The sequence below is a fragment of the Ambystoma mexicanum genome, chromosome 1q, assembly GCF_040938575.1.
Source record: "Ambystoma mexicanum isolate Mex_15411 chromosome 1q, UKY_AmexF1_1, whole genome shotgun sequence".
In the NCBI taxonomy this organism is placed as follows: domain Eukaryota; kingdom Metazoa; phylum Chordata; class Amphibia; order Caudata; family Ambystomatidae; genus Ambystoma; species Ambystoma mexicanum.
In genome coordinates this window covers 1,504,695,384-1,504,722,607 of record NC_090922.1, presented here as the reverse complement: position 1 = coordinate 1,504,722,607, position 27,224 = coordinate 1,504,695,384, and the positions used below count along the sequence as shown (strand labels likewise).

The following is a 27,224-nucleotide window of genomic DNA, read 5'->3' as shown; positions in this document are numbered from 1 at the left end:
AGCCAGGGCAGATAGGTTACCACCAGCGTGTAGAGTAATGTAGCCAGGGCAGATAGGTTACCACCACCATGTAGAGTAATGGAGCCAGGGCAGATAGGTTACCACCATCGTGTAGTGTAATGTAGCCATGGCAGATAGGTTACCACCAGTGTGTAGAGTAATGTAGCATGGAGCCAGGCCAGATAGGTTACCACCAGTGGGTACAGTAAAGTAGCCAGAGCAGATAGGTTACCACCAGCGTGTAGTGTAATGTAGCCAGGGCAGATAGGTTACCACCAGCGTGTAGAGTAATGTAGCATGGAGCCTGGGCAGATAGGTTACCACCAGCGTGTAGTGTAATGTAGCCAGGGCAGATAGGTCACCACCAACTTGTAGAGTAATGGAGCCAGGGCAGATAGGTTACCACCAGCGTGTAGAGTAATGTAGCCAGGGCAGATAGGTTACCACCAGCATGTAGAGCAATGGAGCCAGGGCAGATAGGTTACCACCAGCATGTAGTGTAATGTATCCAGGGCAGATAGGTTACCACTTGCGTGTAGTGTAATGCAGCCAGGGCAGATAGGTTACCACCAGCGTGTAGTGTAATGGAGCCAGGGCAGATGGGTTACCACCAGCGTGTATAGTAAAGTAGCCACAGCAGATAGGTTACCACCAGCGTGTAGAGTAATGTAGCCAGGGCAGATAGGTCACCACCAGTGTGTACAGTAATGTAGCCTGGGAAGATAGGTTACCACCAGCATGTAGAGTAATGGAGCCAGGGCAGATAGGTTACCACCAGCATGTAGTGTAATGTAATGTATCCAGGGCAGATAGGTTACCACCTGCGTGTAGTGTAAAGCAGCCAGGGCAGATAGGTTACCACCAGCGTGTAGATTAATGTAGCCAGGGCAGATAGGTTACCACCAGCATGTAGAGTAATGGAGCCAGGGCAGATAGGTTACCACCATCGTGTAGTGTAATGTAGCCATGGCAGATAGGTTACCAACAGTGTGTAGAGTAATGTAGCATGGAGCCAGGCCAGATAGGTTACCACCAGTGGGTACAGTAAAGTAGCCAGAGCAGATAGGTTACCACCAGCGTGTAGTGTAATGTAGCCATGGCAGATAGGTTACCACCAGCGTGTAGAGTAATGTAGCATGGAGCCTGGGCAGATAGGTTACCACCAGCGTGTAGTGTAATGTAGCCAGGGCAGATAGGTCACCACCAACATGTAGAGTAATGGAGCCAGGGCAGATAGGTTGCCACCAGCGTGTAGAGTAATGTAGCCAGGGCAGATAGGTTACCACCAGCATGTAGAGTAATGTAGCCAGGGCAGATAGGTCACCACCAGCGTGTAGAGTAATGTAGCCAGGGCAGATAGGTTACCACCAGCGTGTAGAGTAATGTAGCCAGGGCATATACGTTACCACCAGCGTGTAGAGTAATATAGCCAAGGCAGATAGGTTACCGCCGGCATGTAGAGTAATGTAGCCAGGGCAGATAGGTTACCGCCGGCATGTAGAGTAATGTAGCCAGGGCAGATAGGTTACCACCAGCATGTAGAGCAATGGAGCCAGGGCAGATAGGTTACCACCAGCATGTAGTGTAATGTATCCAGGGCAGATAGGTTACCACTTGCGTGTAGAGTAATGTAGCCAGGGCAGATAGGTTACCACCAGCGTGTAGAGTAATGTAGCCAGGGCAGATAGGTTACCACCAGCGTGTAGAGTAATATAGCCAAGGCAGATAGGTTACCTCCGGCATGTAGAGTAATGTAGCCAGGGCAGATAGGTTACCGCCGGCATGTAGAGTAATGTAGCCAGGGCAGATAGGTTACCACCATCGTGTAGTGTAATGTGGCCAGGGCAGATAGGTTACCACCATCGTGTAGAGTAATGGAGCCGGGGCATATGGGTCACCACCAGCATGTAGAGTATTGGAGCAAGGGAAGATAGGTTACCACCAGCGTATAGAGTAATGGAGCCAGGGCAGATAGGTTACCACCAGAGTATGGTGTAATGTAGCCAGGGCAGATAGGTTACCACCAGCATGTAGAGTAATGTAGCCAGGGCGGATAGGTTACCACCAGCGTGTAGAGTAATGTAGTCAGGGCAGATAGGTTACCACCATGGTGTAGAGTAAGGGAGTCAGGGCAGATAGGTCGCCACCAGCATGTAGAGTATTGGAGCAAGGGAAGATAGGTTACCACAAGCGTGTAGAGTAATGTAGCCAGGGCAGATAGGTTACCACCAGCATGTAGAGTAATGGAGCCAGGGCAGATAGGTTACCGCCAGCGTGTAGAGTAATGTAGCCAGGACAGATAGGTTACCACCAGCTTGTAGAGTAATGTAGCCAGGGCAGATAGGTTACCACCAGCATGTAGAGTAATGGAGCCAGGGCAGATAGGTTACCACCAGCATGTAGTGTAATGTATCCAGGGCAGATAGGTTACCACCTGCGTGTAGTGTAATGCAGCCAGGGCAGATAGGTTACCACCAGCGTGTAGTGTAATGTAGCTAGGGCAGAGAGATCACCACCAGCGTGTAGTGTAATGGAGCCAGGGCTGATAGGTTACCACCAGTGTGTATTGTAATGTAGCCAGGGCAGATAGGTTTACGTGTAGTGTAGTGTAGCCAGGGCAGATAAGTTACCACCAGCGTGTAGAGTAATGGAGCCAGGGCAGATAGGTCACCACCAGCATGTAGAGTAATGGAGCCAGGGCAGATAGGTCACTAACAGCGTGTAGAATAATGGAGTCTGGGCAGATAGGTCACCACCAGCGTGTAGTGTAATGTAGCCAGGGCAGATAGGTTACCATCAGCGTGTAGAGTAAAGTAGCCAGGTCAGATAGTTTACCACCAGCGTGTAGTGTAATGTGGCCAGGGCAGATAGGTTACCACCAGCGTGTAGAGTAATGGAGCCACCTCAGGTAGGTTACCACCAGTATGTAGTGTAATGTAGCCCAGGCAGATAGGTTTACGTGTAGAGTAATGTAGCCAGAGCAGATAGGTTACCACCAGCATGTAGAGTAATGGAACCAGGGCAGATAGGTTACCACCAGTGTGTAGAGTAATGGAGCCAGGGAGATAGGTCACCACCAGCGTGTAGAGTAATGGATCCTGGTCAGATATCTTACCACCAGCGTGTAGTGTAATGTCGCAAAGGCAGATAGGTTACCACCAACGTGTAGAGTAATGTAGCCAGGGCCGTTAGGTTAACACCTGCATGTAGAGTGATGTAGCATGGAGCCAGGGCAGATAGGTTACCACCAGCGTGTAATGTAATGTAGCCAGGGCAGATAGGTTACCACCAGCACATAGTGTAATGTAGCCAAGGCAGATAGGTTACCACCAGCGTTTAGTGTAATGTAGCCAGTGCAGATAGGTTACCACCAGCATGTAGAGTAATGGAGCCAGGGCAGATAGGTTACTACCAGCGTGTAGTGTAATGTAGCCAGGGCAGAGAGGTCACCACCAGCGTGTAGTGTAATGTCGCCAGGGCAGATAGGTTTACGTGTAGTGTAGTGTAGCCAGGGCAGATAGTTTACCACCAGCGTGTAGAGTAATGTAGCCAGGGCATATACGTTACCACCAGGGTGTAGAGTAATATAGCCATGGCAGATAGGTTACCACCAGTGTGTAGAGTAATGTAGCCAGGGCAGATAGGTCACCACCAGCGTGTAGAGTAATGTAGCCAAGGCAGATAGGTTACCACCAGCGTGTAGAGTAATGTATCCAGGACAGATAGGTTACCACCAGCGCATAGTGTAATGTAATCAGGGCACATAGGTTACCACCAGCGTGTAGAGTAATGTAGCCAGGGCAGATAGGTTACCGCCGGCATGTAGAGTAATGTAGCCAGGGCAGATAGGTTACCGTCGGCATGTAGAGTAATGTAGCCAGGGCAGATAGGTTACCACCATCGTGTAGTGTAATGTGGCCAGGGCAGATAGGTTACCACCAGCGTATAGAGTAATGGAGCCAGGGCAGATAGGTTACCACCAGAGTATGGTGTAATGTAGCCAGGGCAGATAGGTTACCACCAGCATGTAGAGTAATGTAGCCAGGGCGGATAGGTTACCACCAGCGTGTAGAGTAATGTAGTCAGGGCAGATAGGTTACCACCAGCGTGTAGAGTAAGGGAGCCAGGGCAGATAGGTTGCCACCAGCATGTAGAGTATTGGAGCAAGGGAAGATAGGTTACCACAAGCGTGTAGAGTAATGTAGCCAGGGCAGATAGGTTACCACCAGCATGTAGAGTAATGGAGCCAGGGCAGATAGGTTACCACCAGCGTGTAGAGTAATGTAGCCAGGGCAGATAGGTTACCACCAGCGTGTAGAGTAATGTAGCCAGGGCAGATAGGTTACCACCAGCATGTAGAGTAATGGAGCCAGGGCAGATAGGTTACCACCTGCGTGTAGTGTAATGCAGCCAGGGCAGATAGGTTACCACCAGCGTGTAGTGTAATGTAGCTAGGGCAGAGTGATCGCCACCAGCGTGTAGTGTAATGGAGCCTGGGCTGATAGGTTACCACCAGTGTGTATTGTAATGCAGCCAGGGCAGATAGGTTTACGTGTAGTGTAGTGTAGCCAGGGCAGATAAGTTACCACCAGCATGTAGAGTAAAGTAGCCAGGTCAGATAGTTTACCACCAGCGTGTAGTGTAATGTGGCCAGGGCAGATAGGTTACCACCAGCGTGTAGAGTAATGGAGCCACGTCAGGTAGGTTACCACCAATATGTAGTGTAATGTAGCCAGGGCAGATAGGTTTCCGTGTAGAGTAATGTAGCCAGGGCAGATAGGTTACCACCAGCATGTAGAGTAATGGAGCCAGGGAGATAGGTCACCACCAGCGTGTAGAGTAATGGATCATGGTTAGATATCTTACCACCAGCGTGTAGTGTAATGTCGCAAAGGCAGATAGTTTACCACCAGCGTGTAGAGTAATGTAGCCAGGGCCGATAGGTTACCACCAGCATGTAGAGTGATGTAGCATGGAGCCAGGGCAGATAGGTTACCACCAGCGTGTAATGTAATGTAGCCAGGGCAGATAGGTTACCACCAGCACATAGTGTAATGTAGCCAAGGCAGATAGGTTACCACCAGCGTGTAGTGTAATGTAGCCAGTGCAGATAGGTTACCACCAGCATGTAGAGTAATGGAGCCAGGGCAGATAGGTTACTACCAGCGTGTAGTGTAATGTAGCCAGGGCAGATAGGTTACCACCAGTGTGGAGTGTAATGTAGTCAGGGCAGATAGGTTACCACCAGCGTGTAGTGTAATGTAGCAAGGGCAGATAGGTTACCACCAGCATGTAGAGTAATGTAGCCAGGGCATATAGGTTACCACCAGCGTGTAGAGTAATGTAGCATGGAGCCAGGGCAGATAGGTTACCACCAGCGTGTAATGTAGCCAGGACAGATAGGTTACCACCAGCGCATAGTGTAATGTAATCAGGGCACATAGGTTACCACCAGCGTGGAGTGTAATGTTGTCAGGGCAGATAGGTTACCACCAGCGTATAGTGTAATGTAGCCAGGGCTGATAGGTGACCACCAGCGTGCAATGTAATGTAGCCAGGGCAGATAGGTTAAGGAAGTGCCATGGCGCAGGTTAGTAGGAGCCTTCTTAGTCCAGCATTCACTTGAGTTGGCACGAGACGTAAGAGGTCTACAGGTGGAGCGGAACGCACAGAGGGTATGAAGCAGAGCAGTGGCATAGGAGATGCATACAAACTGAGGGTGCATGGTGGGCGGGGGACTCCTTGGGGACTTTGCTACAGACTCAAATCAACCCATATTCAATCCAACTGCTTTTCACACACGTGTTCATAAAGCGTAACGCTCCGCACACACCGGTACAACAGATCAACTGATTTACACCCCCCCTTTATGCACCACAACTACTGTTTTATACACACTCTATCATCTGCTCTATCTACAGCGGGTGAACATACCTATTTCACAGCACAAACCATGTATGCATTATACCCACTGCTCTGCAAACACCTTGTGCACGATTACTTCTCCTTATTGCGAACAGTGCTCCCCTCTGCCGGATCCTATGTTATTGGTGCATAGAGATCTCTGAACAATCATCATGTGCACCATACCCCACACAGAGAGGAGCACTGTTCGCAAAGAGGGAGCCAAAACTCTAGCCCCATTCATCTCCTCTTTAATAAACTCATCATTCTCATCCAACCAGGTACCCAACAACCTCAAGGAAGCTTGGGTCATGCCACTACTAAAAAAAAACAACCTCAACCCTAATGTCCCCACCAATTACAGGCCCATCACTACCGTCCCGTTCTTAATAAAAATCCTGGATCGGGTGGCCTACTTGCAAATCCAGAAGCATCTGGAGGACAATCAACTCCTAGGTCTCAGACAATTGGGTTTCAGACCTAAACACAGTACTGAGACAGCACAGTTGGATCTCAAGATCCAAATGGACGAGGAAAAGGATAACGGCAAGCTAGCAGTCCTCCTGTTATTAGATCTTTCCGCTGCCTTCGACCTTGTCGATCACCAAATTCTCACCAAGCACCTTAAAACAGTGGCGGCATTCTCCAGCAATGCGTCCGACTGGATTAAATCATTCCTCTCTAACCGGACTACAAGAGTCTTCTCCCCTTCTGCCTCCGCCGATCCTACCCCAATACTGTGTGGCGTCCCACAAGGATCCTGTGTGCCGCCCCCACACTATACAATATTTTACTAAGCTACTTTTCGACCGCCTAGATAAGTTGAGTGTCGTCTATACAAATTACGCTGACGACACCCAAGTCCTCATCCCCCTCACTGGCTGCTACGACCATGACTCAAAACTGCTAAACAACATCTACAGTGAAATAAATCCAAGCCTCAATGGCTACCAACAGTCTTTGCCTCAATGACGACAAGACCGAGTTAATGATCGTGGGTACTCTTGTACGCCTTAACAAACTTGACACCAGATACTCCTCTTTTGTCAATGACGGCAACAGGATCAATGTCTCCAAAGAGATAAAAACTCCAGGGGTCTATCTTGATTCAACCCTCTCACTCAAAAGACAGGTCAACAGTGTTGCATCCTCCAGGGCCTACACTAACAAACTGATCTACAGTTGCAAACCATTCCTCTCCACAAGCAGTTGCCTAACGTTAGCTAGAGCACTTGCCCTATCCACTTCAACACATTATTCCTCGGTACAACTGAACAGAATCTAACAGAATCTAAACAGACTTCAGGTACTCCAAAACAATTCACTAAGAGCCACACTCTCTCTTCCCAGATCCTGCCACATTTCCTCCCATAGAAAGAATGCCAACTGGTTGCCCATCCGTGATAGAATCACACTACGCACCCTGGCCATCACTTTCAAATGCCTCACGAATTCAGCCCGAGATATCTGGCAGACAAAATCTGCCTGCACAAACCCACTCGCATTACCAGAGCTGCTCTCCACCTTAATCTAGTAACACCAAGGTTCAATCTCAAAACCGCTGGAGGAGCCAGCTTCCCGCTCCAAGCTGCCAAACACTGGAACTCCCTTCCCACTGTGCTCAAACAAGATAATTCCTTCCTCTCCTTCAAAGCCAATTTAAAAAACGGGCACTCCAAGCACCATCAAGATACTATTAACTAATCATTACTCCGGTGTCGTACGCTTTGACTCATTGTATGCCACAATCTCCTCTGATCCAAATGTAACCAGGGACCATCGTATTTATTGTTGTCTTATGCCTGTATGTATCTGCCTTCCATTGCATGTATGTAACCTCAAACTTTCAAGTGCCCAGCTACCTCCGGGTTTGGTGCGCGATACAAATATTCAACAAATACAAATACAAGGAGTGTGTACCACTCCAACCAGTCTGTACATATACTATGTGGGCAGCACATCAGCTGCTCTGAAAGCAGCGTGCATGCAACATACTCAGCTCTCTGCACACATTATGTGCAGGGCATCAGCTGCTCTGCAAAGTGTGAACCATGTCCACCCCTTTGTGTATACCTTATGTGCCTGATACCGAACTACCACTATGCGCACACACTCGCCATGTGTGCATGATACCTGCCACGATGCACAAATCAAATGCCCCCTCCCTACTCGGCTCACAATACAAAAATATGTTTTTTATTTATATAGCGCTTTTGTCAGAGCACTGCAGATAGATCATTTACATGCAATTACTATCACCCAACCGAAGTTGGTTTCATCGATCCATCTCAGAAGGATGAAAGACTGAGTTGGCCTTGCAGGGCTTCCAGCATGCAACCTTCAGATCCCACACAGATTTTAGCAGCGAGTGGGCAACCCGCTGAGCTACCTTACAGGCCATATACCTACATTTTTGCAGATACCAAATCTATACAATACCTGCCACAATGTACCTGCACCTTTCCTACAATTCTATACAGACATTATGCATCAGACCTACCTCTGTAGTTATGCATATGCCTTGTGTGCACCACCCATGCCGCCCTGCTGCTCACACTGTGCGCATCATTCCCCACCATTAAAAAAACGAGCACCACCCACACACCATCTGTACACCCCCCCACCCCGTTGTACACCCCCTTGTGTGGACCATAGATACCACTTTACACAATATGTGTCCATCATCCTCAAATGTGAAGACGCCCGAGCCTGGGCAGAAAGGAATGATGTGCTGTGCATCAGGCAGCCAGCTACAGCCAGTAGGACGATGAGCGAACCACCCAGGCTGGCCTGGATATTCGCTTACAGTCTAGCCTGTTTTTACTTAACGCTGCCCTGCGGCTTCATCATGTCCCTTGGGAAAATAAAATCCCTGTATCCCCTCACCTCCCTTCTGATTCTGGGGGGATAAATGGCATTATATCCCCTGTCTTGTAATTGTCGAGGGGATTTGTCCCCCGTGTCCCTGCCATTTCCTACGCCCATGAAGCAGAGGGTACCAAGGAGACCATGGTTAAGAATATTTCCGGAGTGAATCACAGTAGCTAAGAGTAGTGAAGAGAGAAATGCTGGGGAAGTAAATAGAAAGAAACAGAAGAGTAGCTATTCCAGAGCAGACCGTGACCTGGTGGGGTCCCTAGGAACACCGCAGCATGCTGCGAGATCTAGGAGCCAATGGTGCAGATTACATTGGGCATCGGAGAACAAAAAAACGATAGGGCACTAACGGCATTGGGGGCCAAATCAAAGTGGGACCCAGGGAGCAACACGTCAGGGGTGTGAGGAATTCGACCATCCGCACGGTGGGTGTGCGCTCAACGGGTCTTTTTAAAAATTTTAAATGATTTTGAATGATGGTAAATCAGCCTCCGGAAAATGAGTGGGACTAATATGCACACGTTTTCCTATGTTCACTGCACGACATACACATAGACCCGGGTATTCTGGGTGGACACAGCCTACAGGTGCAGTCCCCCTGTCATATTTAGTTGGGATATGACAGCCAAGATTACACTGTCATCTCAAAAGGGGAGGGCTAAAACTTCCCCATGCCATGGCCTTCTTATTTAACTAACAAAGGCTTCATGGATCCGCCCTGTGCTTTTGTTTAGCTCTGTTGCTGGTGGCAGCTTTGCATACTAATCAGAGTTTAATTCAAACAGGCCCACATGGGGCCTGGCTACAGAAGCTAACAAAGTCTGGTCCTGCCAAAGCTTCAAAGGAGACCTCCTCCTTTAATCGGGAGCCACAGGAAGCTCCATTGACCAGAGAGACCCTTTGATCCATAACAGACAGTAAAATGGGTGGGAATTAGTATTACATGTTTTCACCCCTTTGCCTTTTCTATTGCAAAAAACTCTGGTTACGACCTCATGCATACAGGAGATTATTGGTGGGGACCCATGATTGGTTCATTAAGGTAGGCCTAGCCTAAACTAATCACTGGGGCCTTTTTGGCTTTAAGAGGGCTGAGCCTCTCTTTTGACAGATCACCTGAAGGCTTCACCAGAAGCAGAAAGAAGAAATTATCATTGGACCCTGGCTGAAGGTACAGTCTGCCATACAGCTTATGCCAGTGAAGGAAGGCCAGGATTTCCGAGAGGGAAGGAAGATTCCTCTCCTAAACATCTCCCAGGGAACAGCGGGAGATTCTGAAACCAGAAGACCCTCCAGCATCTCCAGAACCAGTACCCAGCCTGCACACAGCATGCCCTGCTAGATTCTGCAGCAAGATTCCTAGGTGCCAGAGAGTCTCTGAACCAAGCCAAGGACAAGGCAACTTCCTGCAACACTCTCCTCAGCTTTGGCCCGTCCTCCTTAATGGGTGACACAAGCCCAGGGAAGATGCTACGAGGAGTGCATCACGAGCATCTATCGACTTCTGCCTTAAATGACATTTTCGAGACAGTCGAGCCACTAGAGCTGCAACAGACTGCACCGCTGACTGTTATGCCGCAGTCGCTGACGCTGTCCGAGACACCTTGCCCCGTGCTTCAGAACCACCGACCAGCACTGAGACAACAATTCCTGACCGCGAGCTGCTTTGTAGGCCAGCCTGCAGCTGTCCGTCCAGCCTCACTCTCCGTCCAGCCTCGCTCTCCGAACTGCCTGCCACCTGATACCCACAGCTTTCTCCCATCACAGAAGCTGCAAAGCGATGTGAATCCAACTCGACTGTGTTGAGCACCAAGAACATCTACAGCACAAGGTACATTGTGATTCTGTCCCTCTGGTCCTGCTCCTAAGGCCCCTAGTGACATTGTACGACCCATTGCTCCCCTTTGTGTTGAAACCAAGTAACCCCATTAATTACTTTACTGACTACCCTCCTGACAGCATCCAGAGTGCATCCCTTTTCCTTCTTAGAAACTGTCCTCTCCATTCCTTTACAAGGTGGGTTGTATTATGTAGTGTGTTAGAACTGTCTGTTGTGATAATAATAAAGTAGATATGTTTATACAAACTTGAATAGACAGTCCCTTTTATCATTGAGTAATAATTGTATTTGCGCTGTGTTGTAACTAACCAACGATCCACAACCTTGTGGAGATAAGCCTGCCGTTCCATCCACGTTGCCAAAATTGTACAAAGAGGTCTATAATTTGCTTGTGTTTCCAATCTGTTCGGATCCCTTCTCTGGTACTAGAGGTGCGGGGCTGATTGATGATTTAGAAACCGATATTCATCTCTAGACCACTGGTGCCACGGAAGTTGATTCGTCACAAGCTGCCAAATCACTGTGGGACCCAGGGAGCCACACTCCAGTGGCCAAATCACCGTGGGACCCAGGGAGTAAACATCAGTGGCCAAATCACCGTGGGACACAGGGAGCCACACTCCAGTGGCTAAATCACAGAGGGACCCAGGGAGCTAAAGGTCAAGGGCCAAATCACAGTGGGACCCAGGGAGCTAAAGGTCAAGGGCCAAATCACAGTGGGACCCAGGGAGCTAAAGGTCAAGGGCCAAATCACAGTGGGGCCCAGGCAGCAACACATCAGAAACCAAATCACAATGGGGCCCAGGGAGCAAAACGTCAGGGGCCAAATCGCAGTGGGGCCCAGGCAGCAACACGCCAGGGGCCAAATCACAGTGGGACACAGGGAGCAAAACGTCAGGGTTGAAAGGGGGCGGGGGGTTGCAGTGGGAAACACTGGATGAAAATTACAGTGGGATACATGGGGACACATTCCAGCTGGCAGAAGTACACAGGGGCCCCCGGGACTACTACAGTACATGGTAGAAATAGAATGTTGAACAAGTTAGCGAGGGATGTCGACAGACCCGCTAGATATAGCAAGCCATGACCTGGCCTAGCATGAACAAAGCATTAGAAGTCCTAGCCAGACAGGCAATGCCTAACCAGGCACAGCACCCCCTTCTCCTACCACTGGCCTCTGCAGGCAGCTACCATTTCACGTTCTCACTTTGCCCTCTCTCTGCCTCACATAGATACATTCTGTATTGTGTACAGCAATGATCTGGGCATTAGCAGATGAGGGGAGGGGCCAGTCTGGTCATGGACTGGCACCAGTGGTATAAGGGGGCACTGCAGACTCTCACAGGAGGGGGCGGTGGTCAATGCTGAGAGGGGGCGATACACCACCAGTCTGGGAAAGCAAGGCAAGAGGAAAGGACCGTGTTCCATGAGTTCTCTTCCCACCCCTGGATAATGGGGAGAGGAGAGGAGGGGAGGGCAGCTTAGTATTGCTATCCAGGAACACACCACACACGGGCATCGGTTATACCTTATTCTTAGTAAGGAAGTAGCCTGGCTGATCCCAGAGAAGCTGGCATGGGACTGTGGCAGCCATGTGGCATACAGCTGCTAATGCACTACCTTCAACCCTGGCACTGGTTAATCAAGAGGGGATAGAGGGGCGGGGGGCACTGAACTCACTTTTCTGTTACCGCAGCGGCACCAGGGAACATCTACACAGAAGCAGTTGCATGAAGCCCGGGAAACACTGAATGAGCAGTGACCCCATCAGTGCCCACTTTCCATCTCTGATTGGATCCAAGTGGCCATGCAGTGGCACTGCATCCGCTGGACAGTGGGCAGAGTGGCACACGTGTGGGCGCCCCGGCTACAGCGCGTGATAGTTATTCTGTGGGAGCCCACCTTTATAAGCAAGGGCAGGGGTGCTGGCCCCGGGGGCTTCGGGAGAGTAATGGTCCAAACCCATGCTGGAACCCAAGGCCTATCGTAGTGCATAGTCTGACACATATGTATCATGGCGGCTCGACGTCCATTCCTCGACCAGTTTTATTTTTTTGTTGCTTCCGGTTATTGGCCGAAAAAACTCATATATAAAAATATGGGTGGATGGGTAAAGGGATATAAGGGGTAGTGGGAAATAGGAAGGGGGGATTGTATAGGAAACCACCACAAATAAAAAAAAAAAAGTGAAACAATCACTACGTTTTTGTGGCCAAAATTCGGCTGCAAAAAACTGCAACAAAAAACCCTGCCACTGGCAAGAGTTAGAAACTGGTTTCAATACAAATCAATTGGAACATTAGGGCGCCAGCATATACCTGCCAGGATACTGGGTAAACAGGAGAACAGTGAAAATGTACATCCTTTTGGAAGGCCATGAAGCAAAAAACGAAAATGTCTCCAATAGCAGATGAAAACCGTAAAATGGTGCTCAGATGAATTGTTTAATTACTTAACGTTTTTTTTAATAAAAAGTAAAATAGCCCCATGGATAAACTAATCGGCCCCTAATTGAGCGCAATCGGCAGCGATCTATACACAACAGTTGCCGAGGGCTTAAGGAAATGTAGAATTAAAGCCCAAGGGGCACGTGGCCTGGTAAGTGGTACATGGCTTTTCATGAAGTGTTCTCTTGACAGTTAACCCCTTATCTTACTGTACGTCGCCAGCATCAAACAAGAAACACATGGGTCTCCTCCAGAAGACGCAACATTTCCAATCTCGTACCCGAGAGGGATTGGCCCGATCCACCAAATTTCAGATCACGCCCACACCCCACATTTTAGATCTTTATCGCTACTAAATGTAGGCTGTAGATTATGTGTAAGAATCATAGCACGCTTTGCCTAACCTCCACAGCAGCAGTCGCAGTGAAAGCAGAAAAGGGCATTCGATGGGGTGTTATGGCTGTCCAAGGCCAGGCTGACTTCCCAACGCATGCGCTTTGAGCGCTCAGGATCCTACCTGTATGCAGCTTTCAAAAGCAAGTGTTCTTTGTGACTGACGACTCATCAGGCTTTGCTCTTGCACAAGACGAGAATGCCCACCGTGCCACGTTTGGGGACCCACACTGAAAATCAGGGGTTTAGAAAGTAGACCAGATAATCTCATGGTGCCCATTTATTTGAAAAACATGTTGTTTATGACTTCAGCTAATACCTAGATCCTTGAAAGTCTCCAGGGGTAACCTTTCCAGTTTCACATTAAAAACCAACAAACTGGATGTCCCAGATTAGGGGTGCAATCGGTTATAAAATGCCTGCAGCTCAGGAGGATAACTCAGGGGCAACTTGCTTGCCTTGGAAGCAAAACAACACGGAACACAGGTTCGATCCCCGGTCCGCACTTAGAAACCTCTGGGTATTAAGCGTGTTATAAATAACCAATCATATCTTAGATGGAAAAAGGTCCTATAAAATACCCAAGGGGACTCTTACTGAAGCCTGCTAGATTAGGAATGCACCAAAGATAAGTCCATGATTTACTGAATCAAGGGCTTACTTAGTCCAAAGTCCTTACCTACAGACATATTAAGAATGTTTGCCCTAATGTATACCAGACTCAGATCAAATCTCAATGCACCTTGCACCCTATTGCCCCCTGCATGTCATTACACAATCTTTAACTCAAAGTGGAGCCACATTATAAGGAGGACTCTGAGAGTGGTGCTACACTGTGAGGGTGTAGACCAGTCTCCTCATGCTTCCAGACATTCATGGGAGTAGGCTCAAGTGACAAGACTCCTCATGTATTGCTTGATAAGAGAAGTCAAGTCACAACCAATATCACCGGGTGAAAGGGGTTCTTACCAAAACCCCACTTATAACTCACTGAGACGGAAGAGCACCGTCTCCAAAGAATCTCTCCCTGGCAGCAGGACCCATGCCCAACCATCCTGATCCGCGCAGTGCTCGCCCCCCATTTCCAGTGCTCGCCCCCCATTTCCAGTGCTCGCCCCCCATTTCCAGTGCTCGCCCCCCATTTCCAGTGCTCGCCCCCCATTTCCAGTGCTGTGCTCGCCCCCCATTTCCAGTGCTCGCCCCCCATTTCCAGTGCTCGCCCCCCATTTCCAGTGCTCGCCCCCCATTTCCAGTACTCCGTTATATTACTAAATGGAAGTTATGTCATGCTGTATATTTTATTTCGATTGTATATTTTATTCTACTTTTTAATATGGCAAATCTGGCTTTTTGTAAATTTTGTTTTAACCCGCAATTTAACTTTCTTAACATCTGTCAACACGTATATTTGCCTTTCTTGTTTTTACTGCACCAGTTTTTGTTTGTAGGTTGGTGTGTTATTCATTATATATATATATATATATATATATATATATATATATATATATATATATATATATATGTTGGAGCCTCATGTTGAATTGTAAGCAATAGATGTTTTTGCTTCATTTTTATAGCATTTTTTAAATGACTGGTTCTGTGTCAAGATTCTATAATGGGCGATTTAAAATATCAAAATGATATCAGGAAGTTGACGTCGATGTATATTATAAATAATTGTGGGTAATTGTGTTTTCACATGTTGCCACAGGCCTGTGCCGCATGTGGGTAGGTAAGGTAAGCGCTAAGCAAGCGCAAGTCACTTTATGTGGCCTACAGACACCTGGGTCCCAGTGCATACTGGTCGGGGAAGCTTTACAAGCTGGAATCCTCTAGTAAGGCAGCTTGGTACTATCACATTTCAGGGACACCTGGACGCGGAAGACACATGCATATAAGGTGGTATAACAAGGTGTCGGCCAACATCGTCTCTTGGGGATAGCTCAGGGGCAACGCGTTCGCCTTGGAAGCAAGACGACACGGAGCGATACAGGATCGATCCCTGGGTCCGCGCTTAGAAACCTCTGGGTATTAAGCGTGTTAGAAATAACCTATCATATCATATATCATATCCCCTACCATCCACTCACGTTAGGAAAGAGTTCTCCTTTGTAGAAGACTTCAGGGGAACGACCCAAAGATAAGGCTTTGTAAATAAGTTATTGGCCACCATGTTGCACCCCTACTTGTGAAGACTGCAGCAGCTGTGTTCACAGATAACCTCAGAGAGAACAAATTAGAAATCACACGGTGTATAGATGCGTTTTCTCCTGGGTGTTTCTTAAGCAGGGGGTGATGTGCGGGTGGGTAGAGCTTCAGGGGTCTGGGGACATGTCACTAACGCCTGCCTTTTTTCCTTTCCAGTCTTGGACACACAACATACAGAGGGAGAAGGAGTTCTTGAAGAAGCTGGTGAAAGCCGGGGTGATCAGCGACCTGACGAGTGGAATCTGAGGGGATCCATGGTACACTACATTGAAGGAAAACCGAATACACTACTGTACTCAGAGAGCGACAAAACTACCTGCAGCTGGACAGCGGGGAGCCCCCGGAGGGCCCCCTTAAGCTGGCAATTTGATATCAGATGTTGGGGTTCCAGAATAATCTTTGCTCGGAATCCTGGGGGTGAAGGATCTGAAATCATGTCTGCTTGGCACTTGGGATGTTGAGGCTGCAGAATCGTGTGCGCCTCAACCCTAAGATGAAAAAATTAGTGAATTGGTACGATGGCTGCTTCGACGCTAAAATGAAGAATTGAGTGAATTGCTACACATAGTTTTTGGTCCCTCGGATGGAGATTTGATCGAGTGGGAATGATGTCTGCTTCCATCCTCAGATGGAGAAGTGGTACGATATCTGCTTCCATCCTCAGATGGAGAATTGGTACGATATCTGCTTCCATCCTCAAATGGAGAATTGGTACGATATCTGCTTCCATCGTCAGATGGAGAATTGGTATGATATCTGCTTCTATCATCAGATGGAGAATTGGTACGATATCTGCTTCGATGCTCAGTTTTTGATAAACTTGAATCTCCGTATTCTGAGAACTGGTATGTCCGCTTGGATCCTTCGATTCTGGGGATTTCAAATCATGGCAGCTTGAAACCTCCTGTTCTTGGGGTCTGATGCTACGCCGCTTCCAATGCCGGGTCCAGATATCATAAGCGCCCCGTTCCCACGATCGGGTACCGTTTCACCTACAATCCACAGGTGCCGTGGATCGGATATCCAGTCAATCTTCGATCCAATGGCCACAGGTGGATGGAATCCAGTGGTTAGAAGGCAGACCCGGCATTTTTGAGCAATGAGGCATTACACCCCACCCCTCCACGAAAAACTTTTATTTTTTGTATTATTTTTTGATTTGAAGGAAAAACTCTGAAGAATATGGTGCCAAATGTTCCTCTCTGGATGAAGAGGAAACCTAAGGTAGCAACATTTGAATGTACGATCTTTATTTAAAAACAATCCCTCGCACTAATAGTATTACATTGTACAAGCCCACAGGAAAGGCTTGTCATATCATCAATAAACCTATGACACTCCATAAGAAGGTAAGTCGGCAGCCTGGATGCACACTGGGGGTCTCCCATGCCTTGTACATGCAGATCATGGGAACTGCTTGGTCCCTTCCATTGCAAGGGTCTTCAAAACGCCAGGTATCCAATGAAGTCGAAATCCCTGCGCCCCTGCGCCTCTCATTGCCCGAGATCCTTGCTGGATAGCTCCTTGTCAGCAGTTGGCAGATGGCCGAGCCCTGGAGTTCTTAAAGGTACGCCGCATTCGCAAGGAGCGCGCTCTCCTCTGTGGCACGTAGGGCGAGCAGTGTCTCACAAAAGCACTTTTTTGATTTCTTCCTGGGATCCGTAACCTATTCTGGTCCCCTTCAGGGATCACGGCCCTTCCAATTAAGGGCCCCTGTTCTTTCAGGTCATCATTAGTCACTTAAAATGTTTGCCCTAACAAAGTAGATTTCCTTATGAAGTGGGCAAGGTCCTGCACCCTTCACATCACTTGGCTGCTGTTGCTCCTGTGTGAGCAATGGGCTATTACTTAGAGAGAAGTGGGGGTCAAGAGATCCTCTGCTGAATGCCCAGCTCCATGGGACTGAAGTTCTTCCGGGTCATTCAGTCTGGATCTTACTCACTAGGCCACATTTGACATCTCCAACCGCGCCCCAATTACCTCATGCTTAGGCAGGGCCTAAGTTTGCAATATGTCTGCCCTGCCACCCAGAGGGCCACCAGGGAGTAGAACAGAGCCCCTGATCACGCTCGAGGGGTGAATGGTAGCACCAAGAGTGGTGTGCTTACCTATGGTGGCCTGAAGATGAACAGAAAGTCGAAACACAAGTCTGTGGCTAGAAGCCACAAGAGGGCCAACCATCACCGGGAGCCTGGATGGGGTACTGCTGCGATAGGGGAGGCCTGCACCAAAAAGAATCCCAGGCGCTTAGATGGCAAGGCGGGGAATAATAGGCCCATCTGGACAGCTTTGCACACTTGCCGTTTGGAGTCTCACCAGCGACATGCAGAGAGCTGATGAAGGCACCGAACGGCCTTGAAACAGGGTAAAAATCCGTAAGCAGAAACCAGTGAATTCCTCTCTGCTTGCTCAGTGATCAAAGCGCCCAGAGGTCCTGCTCTGGCTGACATCGACTCCGCGCCTGTCTGCCTGCCACCAATGGCTGCATTCATAGTTCCACGCCAGGCCTGTCACTTCTGAGGTCCCTCCTTATCTACACGAGATGGACTCCCCGATCCTGACACAGCCCTACATTATTTGGAATGAGTTTTCAGAAAATGACACTAGGGATGAAAAGAGACCTATTCACATTGGTCTGGTCCCACAGAGGGCGTCCGCTTAAATGGGTGCAGCGTGTGAAAAAGACCACCCAATTGCTGGCGCAGTCCTGCATCTGGCACTGGGATACTGGGCAGTACCTATCCGCCCGTGTGCCCCCACATGCCTGCCAACTGACACCCCACATAGAGCTAAGCTCCCGCATAGCCGTCCAATCAGACATACTCTCACATGAGTGTCGGGGGGATAGCTCAGGGGCAACGGGTTTGTGTTGGTAGCAAGACAGTGCAGAGCAGCAAAGGTTCGAATCCCGGGACCGGTATTAAGCGCGTTATACAGAACAATTATACATTTAATAAATACAGCCCCCAAAAGACTCAACTACAGTCCCAAGCAGAGAACTCGCCTGGCTCTCTGCAGACCTTCTGGTAGCCTCCACAAGCAATCACGAGAAGTGCGCAGAGAGCCCCAGAAGACCCTGGTAGGATCGGCATCACCCAGTCCTCCCAATGCAGCGGTCTAGGTCTGTCTGGGGGGCACTGTGCCTTTAGTAGGACCGCAGGGGTAGAGCTTGGTCCGTTCAAGCCCCCCTCCACCCCTCCACCACACTCCGGATTGGGTGTCCTACACAATTCCAGTGCTCCCATCTGGCTCTTCTCGCTGAGAGCGAAAAGGGAAGGCCCTGGTTCCGGATAGACAACAAGGAGCCAGTCTCTTCATTGAAGGCCTCCAGGCTCCTGGCTCCCAGTCAGGTCTCCTACAGTCTGCCAGTAGGGCATTCTTTTAAAGATGCCCGGTGAACCCACTGGCATCAATGTGTAGGCAAGGCTAATAGCAGCGTTCTGAGTAAACCCGCGCAGGGGCGGTGCAAGGTTGGGATGTGGCCCGAAGAGGCTAGAAGAATCATCCAAAACCCACCTGCAGCGCAATCTTATGGGGTACGGAACCCTCCTCCCCCACAGGGTAGACCTGTGCATGGCGGGCCATCATGGACTGGTGCTGACCCACTCTTCCCGAACACAGCCCACCTACTCCCTCACATCACAGGAGGTACATGGCCTGGCAGAGACTTATCTATGCGTTGAGGCCACAGTAGACTGGCTTGGGTGCCCCTACCTCCTGTTTTGCTGGCGCTCTTACCATCCACACTAGGGCGCATGTGGAAACACTCCAGTGTCAAACCAGCCCCCTATACAGTGGTGTATTTAAGCTTCCTGCTGCCCTCGGCCCAAATAAGTGCATGCGCCCTCCCACCCCCAACTTTACTCCACCTCTGCCAGACTCTGCACCTTCACCGGGTTCCACCCTTTCAACAAACTCTATCCGCATCGTCTAAACTACGCCCCTTCATCCACATTTTGTCTCCATAACATTATAAGGACGTTTTTAAGGTTGCAGGGATTAGAAACATATTGCTTCCTCCTTTTAAGCATTAAAACAAGTCACCATATTACTAAAGCTTTTGTAAATACCAAGCATATATACAGTTTGGCCATCGACAATGCCAGCTGTCAGAGTGGCTGACTGCTAACAGCTCCGAATTACTCTGTGTTGTGGGCCAGCCAGATTCTGACAAAACTGGCTCTATACTTGACAACCAGTAAATTGAAAATTAACTGCAATAAAATGCCACTCCTCTGGCAATCTGCCACCCTAGGCCTGGACCTAGTCTGCCTTGTTGTAAATACGGCCAGGCTCCTGTAGTCAAGAGATCGCTTCGTGTGGGGCTCCTGAAACAGAGATTTGTCAAGGGCAGGCAAAGTGATGTCAGTAAGAATGGGGGCGTGAGCCATATTTTGGTTATGTCAGGGTAGGTTACATTGCAGGTAGTGTAGTCTTGGACTAAGAGGTATGGGCAGGGGGGTACGGTCTGTAGAAGGTTATCCAACACCATTCAAGCAGGTGTGGTCTCTTGCAGGATGCATGCTATCTTTTCTGGGCAGGAGGTGTGGTCTGTGACGGAAGTCCTGGTCTACCAAAGACTATGCGCTCGTGGCAGGAGTCGTGATCTAGGGCTGGAAGTGAATTCTATGGAATTAATGCATGGCTGGTGGTGCGCTGCGGGCAGGAGGCACGGTCCGGCAGGAAGTGTGGCCTAGGGCAGGAGGTGTTGTCAAGAAGTGTGGGTTACGACCGGCTGTGGGGACTGTGATAGGAGGGAGTGTGGTCTACAGCAGGCTCTTGGCAGGTGGTGTGGCCAAGGACTGGAAGCGCAAGCTATGGAAGGTGGCGTGCTGTAGAACAGGGGATGTGCTATGGGCAGGAGGCGTGCGGGTGGTCTATGACAGAATTTTCTAGGGGCAGAAGGTGCAGACTAAGACAGCCTGGGGCAATACATGTACTCAAGGGGAGATGTTACATATCACACCAGAAAAGGGGAATTGGGCCAGGTGGTGTTGCCTGGGAGGTTGGACCACTGGAGCTGGGAGTCAGGAATCATTGGTTCCACTGTCTGATATGAAGGCAACCCTTATAGTGCATTGGCCAACCCTTATACTGGGGCAAAGTAGGAGTGGTGCGATAAAGAATCCAGGTGATACAGGCACCCCTCTGTTCCCACTCACCACCATGACTCTTTCTCGGTTTACATGCACCATCGATAAGCCCTCTAGCCCCCAGTACTCAAACTAGATTGGCAACTCAAGGCCAGTTGGACATGGTGCCATCCAGCGCCAATCGGCTGCTGCGTCTGATAGTTAATGTATGTAATATGTATGCCAACACCATGGTAGCCTTTCATCAGCTGTTGCGGCCTGGTTGGAGTTGGGAGCGCAGCGTCCGCGCTGTTCCCTGGTTCTGTGCTGGGTACCTGGCGTTTTGAAGATGGTCTCTGCCTGTCCTGCGGATGCCCACTTGCTGGACTCGGGGGGCACCCATGTGTGGATCCAGCGGCCCCTGTCTTCAGAAGGACTCGTGTCCTGCTCGTATGGCTCCAAACACAGTGAACATCTCTTAGGCCTCTGGGGGGACCCAATGGCTGGTGGAACTGGACAAACCGGGCGCCGTCCAGGCCTTCGGAACTGTTGGTGCTGCTATAATTTAATGGCCCCTGGGTCTTTTTGTTTTTGTCATGTTTGGACGGTGTTGCCGCTCTTGCTTTTTTAATGTATGGATTATGTTGAGCAACCTGCACAGAAGCCGCCGCCATCTTCCAATATTACGGGGGGTCCTCCTTGGCACAGCAGACTGGCCTCCTAACTGCAGTCAGACTAAAAGAAGCGCCATGAGAAATGAGGAAGGGTCCAGTGGCGGATCCTGTGCGTTTGCTTCGCCCCTCCCACTGGTACTGCATTATCATGTCGGGGGTGGGGGGGTTCTAATGTTGCAAAGACAGTGTAGCACCTTGCTTCAAAGTTTCTAAGTCTGCGAGTAGCGCAGATGGCAGGAACCATGGAGCAGGCATTGTTGCCATTTTGTTGTACTGTGTGCTGTTGACCTTTTGGGAGAATATCATGGTTTGGGAAGGAGTTGGTGGCAGCCTCTGTGAGAAGACTCATACTCGGTGTCTAATTTCTGACCTTTTGTTTGATTCCAGAATGTTCCAGAATGACTATGTTTCCTCCCCTGTCAGTCCTTGAGAAGACCTTTGCTAATCCCCAAGCTTCAGGCCTTGGTATCTTCATCAGCTGTCCTAGCCGTGCTCCGGGGTTCTTCCAACTCTGGGCGGTGGGACGGGGGGGGGGGTACACTGCATGTTGCTGGGACCAAGCTTACCCTTGTTGGGCACTTGTTCTGTTCTCAGCACTAAGTTGAGGGATTTCTGGTCTTCATGGTGACTTGTTGGGCAGTCCTGCAATTCTCGTAGACTTCTCTGGCGCAGCCCTCTAGAGGCGGCGACGCCTGCTCCATGTGACTGGAATCCCTGCCACTGTTTAAGGGGATTATTTCTGCTAAACTGCAGACAAACACTACCAGATGCCATTGGACGAGGCCCAGTGGGGGCTCTGTTCTTGCTTTGTCTAAACTGTGCTTTTATGATGGTATTTGAACCTACTGAACACACCCTAACCAGCATTGTACCTGCGCTGTGATTGGTTGCAGGCCTCTGAACGATTCCCCATGTCATGTTCCGGATCCACCATCTTCCATGCAATTACACTAGGATCAGGTGGCCACCATTTTGTTCCGCTCTGTTTCTGATTCAATTTCTGTACTGCGATCCAGAGCGGTCTCTTGCCACAGAGGATGCAACCAATCGCATCCCCAGAAAGCCCTTGCTGTTGTGCTGGATCTCAATGGCCACACCGTAGCGGTGCCCATCATAACTGTAGCTGCTGCAATGCTGGGGTTTTTAAGCGGTGAACTCATGGGCCAGTGCCAAGAGACCCACCCCTCTGCTTAGCGTGCGCTATGTACGCAGGATCCACCACTCTGTGTATCAGGGGGCTCTCCACCAGCATTGTCCCCAGTAGTCCCTGGTAATTCTTTCAGCTGATTATCAATTTCTCCCTTTTTGGTGTTTCAAGCTACCGACCAATCACAGCACAGTTGCCATAGTGATTCAAACTACAGAAATGTGGGTGCTTTGTCTGGAGATGAGCAGCAAACTGACATTGATTACTTCTCCCAGAATGCATTGGTCTTTTGCACAATATGTGTCAATTTCGGTGGATTTGTGTCTATTGCATCCGTGATGGTGTTGAGATGTGGGGAGGGTTGACACCCGGTCGGAGAGGCTGTGCTTGCTGCAGTGCTACTGGGCTTGTCTGCCTGAAGTTGACACTGCGTTATTCTAACCAGTAAGATATGAATTGGAGAAGCACTCCCAGCCTGCACCAGGGCAGTGGGGCTCCCCCACCCTTACCGTCCAATAGCATCTCACCCAACTGCAAGTGTGTCTCTCACCCAACTTTAAGTATGTCTCTCACCCAACTATTAATGCAAAAATGGTGTCCCAACCAAGAAATCATTTTAGTGTGAAGTTGAACCTCTTGGCGGGCTAGTCCTAGGCGGGTTTTTGATTCACCGCCAATCTCGTGGAGCCCAATAATTTATGAAAGTTCATTTGCAAGAGCTGGTATGTCTAGTGCCTTGTTTCCCATCACACAGATTATTTCATTTTTATTGTGTTTGTATTTTAAACATTATGAACCAGAACAACTTGTCAATAATACAAAAATAATGGATTCATCCAAGATGCATTCAAGGGTTGTACAGTAGCCTGGGTGCAGAAGGATTTAGCAGGAACAGAAAACATTTTGTACACTCCCCCCCGTCCCAATCCAAGTAGGGCATGGTCCTTATTTAAGTAAATCTCACCCAACTAGCCACAGTGCTCACCATACCAGCCCCGTTATCGTTTGCCCCCGGCGTACTCTTCATATCTGCGGAGTATGAGGTAGTTGCCAGTCTTGTGACTTGTAAAGCACTCCGTTACTTCCCGAAGCTAGGTCTGCACTCAATAAATACCCTAAAAATATTAATAACAATACTTGGGGACGCCCGGGCTGATGGACACAGGAGCAATTATATCCGCACCAGTCAGAGCTGCCATTGCCGTGGCGGTATACCAGATTGGCACTCCTGGAGGCATTGGCTTTATCAAGAGTAAAAACCCTGTCTGCAGGGTACGAAGACACTATAGGTTTACATTGGCAGCACTCACAGTGCCACCTAAAAGCACTACCCGACAAGTGGGCTCAACTCCACCGCTCAACTCAAAGCTAGTAGGTTTACTGATGCCTATTGGGCTTTTGGCGCGTAACAAATAACTACAAATACGTTCATTTCTGGTGTGAAGCCCACCTCAACAGTGGGCTTGGTTGGGTGCGAGTGGAGAAATCGTGGCGCCTCCGCTTCTGTGTTGAAAGTCCAGACTTCCCTTGTACGTCACGCGGAGGGATGAGGAAAGTGGCCAGTTTGCACCTCACCAGCCACGTCACACTCCAATGTCTCACCGTGCCCGACCTCCTGCCAATGGTTCATCAGTGCAGGACATGTTGTCGAGTGTGAGTGGAGTTGCCGTCAGAAACCTGCGCTCCAATCCGGGCTCAGCTCATTGACGCAGTGCGCGTGGCCGCTCTGTTGCACAAGGCCTCCCGTATACAATTAGAAATCCAGGTGCTCTGGGGGCTTCCTCGGTGCTATATACATATGACATTCTTTACATATCTGTGAGGGGCCTTCACTCATGCGCGTCTCGTCCATATCAGGCTCCGAGACATGTGACCCAGCTTAAAATTCACTCAGCCAATGAGAAGGCAGTGTCACCAACCTAAACTGACTGACAGAACTCACTGCAAACCCGTCCACCTGGGAAGCAGGAATAGCACAGACATGGCAGCCAAGGTCTGTGGAGGAGGAGTCTGAGATTGTTTAGCCAATCAGAAGGCGGAGTTGGGCAGTGCCGGTCCTGGGAGGATATAGTCGCAGGGTAAAGCCAAAGATGGCGGTGTAAGACCTAGGTCTCCGAGATGGATTGGCCCATCACTTGACCAATGGTTTCTCCAACCATTTCCTTTTGCACACATGCAGATATAAGACAAGGAAAAGACACTACAGGTAACAGTATGAGACCTCCTCTGTGTTGCTTGGGCAAGATCGCCCTTGCACTCCTAGTGCCCTTCACCAACTGTTGTCCGGGTCGCTCAAGTTGGCATCTGTTGCACCAGGACCCACTAAAAGCCTGCCCGCTTACGAGGAGAGCCAAAGTACTGGCACTGCAGGCAGCAAGCCCGCTTCCTGGTGGGTTGACTAATCAGAAGCCACGCTTGGCCGCATGCTTAGTTGCACTGGGTATTTTCTTCACACAGGGCAGGGGGAACGGACTATGCACACTGGGCAAAGGCAAGTGGGAGAAAACATTACACATTCAATGGCACCTGGAAGATGACAATGCCAATCTTTGCCCATGCGCAAAATATTATGGATGCTCTTTCTAAGCTTGGAATCACATATGAGTGTTAGCAGGTACCATAGACCTGTATCTCCGGTACCACAAAGATCTAACCCTGGTACCACAGGGTATCCCCCGTATCACAGAAACGTATCCCTGATACCACAGAGCTGTATCCCCGGTACCACAGAGCTGTATCTTCGGTAACACAAAGATTTAACCCTGGTACCACAGAATATCTCTGTACCACAGAGCTGTATCCCCAGTATCACAGAGCTGTATCCCCGGTACCACAGAGATGTAATCCTGGTACTACAGAGTATCCCCCGTATCACAGAGATGTGTCCCCAGTACCACAGAGATGTGTCCCCGGTACCACAGAGTATCCCCTGTATCACAGAGATTTATCCCCAGCACCACGGATATGTATATCCAGTACAACAGAGCTGTATCCCGGTACCACAAATTATCCCCCATATCACAAAGATATATCCCCAGATATGTATCTCTGGTGCCACAGAGCCGTTTCCCCAGTACCACGGGGATGTAACCTCTGTGCCACAGAGATGTTTCCCCGGTACCACAGAGTTGTGTCCCCGGTACCACAGAGATGTATCCCGAGTACCACAGAGTTGTAACCCTAGTACCACAAAAATGTATCCCTGGTACCACAGTACTGTATCCCCGGTAACACATAGATAAAACCCTGGTGCCTCAGAGATGAAACCCTGGCGCCACAGAGATGGAATTTTGGTACCACAGAGTTGTACCCCTGCTTTATGGCAAGAAGGGATTCTGATTAAGGGATGCAAAGTGTTGCTGTGCTACCCAAAAACGTAACTTACACCACCAGTGTTAGCCATAACCCTAAACAATTGGAAGGGACCACAACAGAGGTCAAACTAAATCCAAGGGGTGTTGCCAAAATAAGAGGTGTGCCTATTCGTTTCTTCCCCTCACCCCAAAGAGACACTAGATGTGTAAGTATTATGTGAAGGTTTGGCAGAAGTGACTGGAAGAGCCAAATCAAGTTGAGGAGGTTCATGAATTGAGCCTCAGCGTTTGTTTGTTTTTTTCTTTTTAAATGTTGGAGGACAAACACGAATTTTAACTCTATTGATGAAAAATCACCATGTTTTTTGTGTAGCTACAAAATATGAATTCCAGTGTCCTGGAGCAGTTGGGTGGGCATACAGACTACTGACTCCTTCCCGAGTCGATGAAGAGCTGGCTTTTTCATACCGTAGCAGTAGGTGTTGGTTCCTTTGGCTCGGCAGCCTGGCCACTTCCACAATCCGGCACGGCTTTCTTGTTAATAAGCCAGTGTGTGTTTTCCATGTCTTGCCGGTGGGATACAGCGGTGGCCGACCCTGAAAATCCATGGGCACAGCGTGGATAACCGGGTGTAAATCCGGCCCCACTCATATTGGTTGAAAATGTTGACTGAAAAATGTTGTCCGATTTCTGCTAGCGGTGGCCTATCAAGATCATGCCAATGTTTCGTTAATTGACCCCCAAACTTTGTTTCAGGTGGATCTGCCAAATGTCGAGGTGGCCTCTAGGTACATTGGGAGATTTCTCGATAGTCCTGTGCCTCTGACTTGCCAGTAGTTTAGGGGAAGAGTCACGTCATTCCCACGAACCCCCAGATGCATGGACCACTCTGGGAACCCACCAATGTACCGAGAGGCCGACGGACCACCTGTGCCCTCTCTGTAGCTTTGCAACCAGGAGCCGCCATGATGTTGTCACGTCGCCCGTCTAAACTCAAGGCGAGGAGCAATGCTAGGCTTGTTCTCCCAGCGTTGGCTGAGCGCAAGGTTTGAGAAGTGACCATCCAGGAATCAATGTCTCTAAACTGTTGGCAAATAAATAATGTTAAGAACATGTTTTATGGAAAACCTCCTGTGTGTGTGCGTGTCTTATTCCAGGAGCTTATCGGCTATGTTTTATTTATCCTCTTTTAGTAGTTGAAGACCGCACTGATTAGGAGCTGGAGCTGAGGCTGTTGACTGCATCCCTGGGTAACTCTAGGCGCTGGATTTGGTGCACAGCCGCCTACACCTGCATTCCTGGATATCTATGGGAACTGGAATTGGGGTACAGAGCAGTACACCTGCAT

The 27,224-nt window shown here is 49.3% G+C and overlaps 1 protein-coding gene across 4 annotated transcripts in view; it reads left to right on the top strand.

Annotated features, from left to right (window-relative positions):
- ST3GAL3 (ST3 beta-galactoside alpha-2,3-sialyltransferase 3) overlaps positions 1-27,003 on the top strand; it is a 1,489,309-nt gene extending 1,462,306 nt beyond the window's left edge. For all 4 annotated transcript variants that reach the window (XM_069642409.1, XM_069642406.1, XM_069642407.1 and 1 more), the window contains one exon: positions 15,826-27,003. In XM_069642409.1, coding sequence (XP_069498510.1) covers positions 15,826-15,915 — 90 coding nt within the window. In that variant the 3' untranslated portion in view covers positions 15,916-27,003. The remainder of the gene's footprint in view (positions 1-15,825) is intronic.
- The last annotated feature ends 221 nt before the right edge of the window (positions 27,004-27,224 follow it).